The 5,012-nt window shown below is 35.8% G+C and overlaps 1 protein-coding gene across 1 annotated transcript; it reads right to left on the reverse strand.

Annotated features, from left to right (window-relative positions):
- Positions 1,819-4,741, reverse strand: LOC107623612. Its single transcript, XM_016325943.2, has 6 exons — positions 4,327-4,741; positions 3,934-4,049; positions 2,888-3,014; positions 2,446-2,594; positions 2,285-2,347; positions 1,819-2,178 (listed from the first exon to the last, which is right to left on the reverse strand). The coding sequence occupies exons 1-6, from the start codon at positions 4,621-4,623 to the stop codon at positions 2,139-2,141; spliced, it is 792 nt and encodes a 263-aa protein (XP_016181429.1). The 5' UTR covers positions 4,624-4,741; the 3' UTR covers positions 1,819-2,138.

Genomic DNA, 5,012 nt, shown 5'->3' on the forward strand with positions numbered 1-5,012 from the left:
CCACTTACCTTATCTACATGTTGAGTATCATCATCACTCAAATACGGGACATTGACTTCGATGCAATTAGAGTGATCACTCATATCATAGAAAGTGACATACAATCCTTCTTCACCAATTGATGGTTCCATTGACGCAACACTCTCAAACTGCCTTCAGCGTCAACAACTGCACCTTGCTCCTATGAATGTGAAACACTATGGCTCCACGAGAATCCCCTGATCACATTGCTGCTCGTTTAGGCGAGCCGTTTGGCGGTACGATGATGGCGCACAGGGGCGGAGCTTAGCAAGAATATGTAGAATTTCTTTTTGGACATCATTTGAAGTATACTTAGCATTTTTTGGAGCATTTTCCAAAACATTCTGTTTCACTCTTTCATTGTAAGATCCCAAAAATTTTAACATTTCCAAAAAGTTACCTCTGTTGCTTGAACTTTGGCTTTCATCATGTCCTCTGTATGCACAACCTTGAAATGTCAACCATCTAATGCAATCTATAGATGCTCCTAGTCGAATTCGATTCTTTTCAATCTCTTCTGATGTTTGCTTATGAAGAAGTCTGTCAATATGTTGTGATTGTTTCATCAAATCATCACATGATTTCAGCGCCTTATGATGGAATGAGTTAGGACCTTTGCCAATGTGATTCAAAAGAGCACATTCTTTTCCACTATTTACTTTCTTCCAATTCCTGAAACCATTCTCAATAAAAGCATTTGAACCCGTATTGATTGAAGGTTCCTTAGCAAAAAGAAAGCACGGAAAATAATATATAGCATCATCTTCTATAAAATATTCTAACCAAGATGGGAACAATTTAAACCATGAAGCTTGAAAGCGACGATGACTTTTATCACCAGAAAATGGATAATTATCAAGAATTAGCTGATTTGGCCCAACTTTAATATAAGCCCGACGGATTTCATCTCTTTTATTTGGAGGAAACCCCCTGATGGCGCATGCACGAGACGACGACAACTAGGGTGGGGTTGGGATGCAATCGCAGTGTGTACGTTGAATTTCTCGTTGACAGGACAGGTTGGATTAGAAATGAAGTCGGAAACTAGCGATGCGCGTTTGATCGGTCTGCACGGCGGCACGACGACGGCGCAAGTACCACAATAGCGACAACACTGAAGAAGGGTGGGGATGCGATCGTGAGCCTAGGGTTGGTACTCCTTGATGCAAACTACGTGAATGTGAAGTTAAATTTGGCAACTCTTATTTTTCAAATTTGTAATTAATGTTGATCATTAACATATTAAACATATTATTTTTAATAAAAAAAATAAATATTAATTATAGTTGTTAAAACTTGAGTGATTATAAGTTGTTCCCCAATACTTTTTCTTAAAATTTTGCCCTTAACAAGTATGACACGTGTTACCCAAGCCATTCTTAATTTCCTAAATTCTTCTTGTTAAATTTCTATAGTACAAGAAAATTTGTTCAATATCATTCTAAATTTCTTAAATTCTTATTGTTAAATTTCTACAGTGCAAGAAAACTTATCGCACTGTTTAGCTAAGCAGTGGCTTACACACATTAAATAGTTGAAATATCAAGTAGAGCTCGAAAATCAAAACCAGGTCATAATACCATGATCAAAATTCAAAAGCCAACTCTGAATGAAGTTGCCACTTAAATACAATTTATATCACTAGTAATATCGTTGATAAACATAAACCGAATGTTTTTCTCCATTGATCTTATAATCACCGAGTCTAAAAACATCTCGATGTGCTAGTTTTTAGTTGGCTAGTATTCTTTTGTACGTTGTAACACGGTTTCTTGCTATTCAAAATATCATTGTCTATTATCGTCACTACTGAGTATTCATTTCGAGGAACAAGTTTTAGAACTTACATGTTACAACCAATGGCAACAATTTCTCGACCGATTGGAGTTTATCATTCATGCCCCATAATCAACTTTCACTCCATTTACCTCTAGCAACTTAAGTTATTTGATTAGATGAGCAAATTTTATTAAAGTACACACTGCAACAATGGAATAGAAAGCATAATAAACAAAAATGACAAAATTCATTTGAAACACAAACTTCCTACTATCATTCTCAACTGTTATTAACCACTAAAACTTTGGAGGAGATAGCTAACTCCTACTCATAAGAAATCAACGCCGGCTTCCTTGTTTTTCTTTCAGATCTGCGTCCCTGAAAGTAAAAAGAGCAGCAGTTAGGCGTGTCATGAAAGGCATAGGAATAAGGAATAGTACTGTGAGTGTATGGCTACATTCAAGCCATCAAGCGAAACCCATACCTCTCTATGTGGTCAAGAATCAAAAGCCTGGGTCCAGGAGGGATCTTTACATCTCTGAGAGCACTGAAACACATCATAGAAAAATAAAAAACTTGGTTAAAAATAAAAAATAAAAAAAGAAGGTAAAAAAAATAAAATTATGCCTTGACTGAACTTCCTACCTATCAGTGAGTAAAGGAAGAGTGTTGTCTGTTAACAAGCCTCTCTTAAAATTCTTCTCATAACTCTGAAGGCCAAGGTTTTGCAGCATGCTTCTTGTTTTGATATAGTGAATATCTTCAGCAGGTGGTTGAGAAAACTTCTGTCCTATCTGCATGATTAATGAATAGTTATATACATGCTCCAAGGATAAACCAAATATAAACCTACATAACACATAACATCTGCAAACTTAGGCAAGCAAATCTAACTTACCACAAAGACAACTATAAAACAAAAAATTGAAGCTCAAGTAGGATCACAACCACCAGGCCTAAACAAGAGTTATCCCTAAAATCGTACCCACGAAGAGATAGAAAACAAACAAAGACCAGAACAAACCTTTGTAAAGACATATTTTCTTGCACAACTAAAGAGAAAAGATACATTTATTTTTACACCCACCTGGAAAAGTCCACCCTGAACAAGTGCAAAGAAAAGTCCAGAAGTGACGGCATTTGCTGCTTGGTTTGGTCCACCCATGCCGCTCACTAATGAAAACATGGCCCCAGAACCAAAAGCTGCCGCCATGCTGAAAATTACATAAGATTTATTTCAATAAGGAAGTCCAGAGGGAAAAAAAATTGAGAACCATTAAGCAAGTGGAAACGAATAAAGAGAAATGTTAGGGTACCAACACTTTTTATCGATATAAGCCAAATGGTCAACATCTTATTTTTATACTATTAGGATTTAGGGTTTAGAATTTAGTATTTAGGGTTTAGTGAAGACAACACCATATTTTTTGGATATCACGTATAAAAATATCTTTTCAGCCATGTATTGGCCAAAAATGATAAATTTTGTTGGTCATATAGCATTATTCATAAATAAAAAGCTTTCGTTGGGGAAAACATACAGCTAAACAAATGGTCTCCTTGAAAGAGCCATTTCATCGACTCTAATGGTCGATGTCTGTCCTGTTGGCAAGTTTATTATAACACCAGCATCAAAAACACCTTCAAATACATTATATACATTCACCCCTATGTCTGAACGAAATTTAAAACTTTGGCATTTAGGCCAAGAACACTTTCTCTAGAATTAGTTTAGCAAATATTTTGAAGCCACAAGAGTATCTAAGTTAGTATCAATATAGTATTCTAAGTTTCTAACCAAAAACACACACAAATATCTACTGAACAACTTTAACAAATCATCATCATCATCATCATTAATTAGCCCCCTTTGGGCAATCTGATGACATTTGAATTTGCCTTAATTTGGGAAGAATGACAAATGGACAGCTTAAAAGTTAAAATTCACTTATTCACTCATTCAGAATTGGGCGATACTTAATTATTTATTGCTATGTACTTTTCCCAGAACAAAAATATTCTTTCCAATTTTCCATAGTAAGGCTAGTATCATTTCACCCATAAATAACTTTAGGTACAAGCTTATTGAGCCAGTGTCACTAAAATAACGAGAGAGCTTATGTGAAATCTCACCTGGACTGAACATCTTCCTTGCCCCTTAACCTTTTCAACACACACGAAATACCGGCGTTGACTCCAGTCATGACAGCAAAGTTACGAGCTTGAATTAGAGGACCTCCAGAAAGAGCCTACAATCAGAGTTAAACAAAATCATGTTACTTGCACACAACAATTCTAGAAAGAACTCTATGAAAAACCTAAAGATTTCATATTCCATAAGGAAAAACCTTGGCCTACTTAATTAAGTCAACATGAATGAATGATTACACATTAGATTGAAATTCAACCATTAAATTCCCAACAAATAAAAGGACCTAGATTGAAAAAGTCAACTAAGGATAACCGGGTAGGAAAATTAAAAGCAACGATTTTAGAACCCTAAAAGAGAGAAAGAGGAAAAGGAACCTGAGCTTGCTTGAGAGATGCCATGGCTTGGGGGTTGAGAGAGGCGTTAGGTGGAGGGGTGGGAAAAGTTGCGGCGGAGTCGGCGGTGAGTGTTCCCATGAAGGCGCCTATGGCGGCACCCTGGGCGGCGCTGGTGGTGGTGACTACGGCCGCCTCGACGGCAAGGGACTGGCGCGAGAGCCATACTCGGAAGCGGGTCTCAAGCTCCTTGAATCGACCTTGGAGCTGTTCAATGGGGTTCTGAAGGTGCTGAGGCAAAACCTTAGCCACCATCACTCCCTGCTTCCCTTGTTCCATTTCTCGCGTAAATTCTTGGGTGCCGCACCTAAGCGAGAGAAGAGAACAGAAGAGAAGAAGGAATAGAGATAGATATTTTTTTTATGATAATGGGAAATATGGATAAGTAAAAACGTTATGCGCCTATGTATGTATATATAATGTATTTTTAAGGTTAATTATTTAAATAATCCCAAAAATTTTAAAACCGGACTGATTAATTTTTTAAATTTTATTTTAATAAATAAATTAATTTTCAGTTTATTTTTTAATAAAATAATTATTTAAATCAGTCTTAACAATTTTAAAGTGAATATTTTAATTTTAAAAAAAATTAATATAAATTTTTAATATTTTTTTCATTGAGACATAACTAAATTTATATTATAAATATATACATAAAAATTTAA

The sequence above is a fragment of the Arachis ipaensis genome, chromosome B10 (genome assembly GCF_000816755.2).
Source record: "Arachis ipaensis cultivar K30076 chromosome B10, Araip1.1, whole genome shotgun sequence".
NCBI lineage: Eukaryota > Viridiplantae > Streptophyta > Magnoliopsida > Fabales > Fabaceae > Arachis > Arachis ipaensis.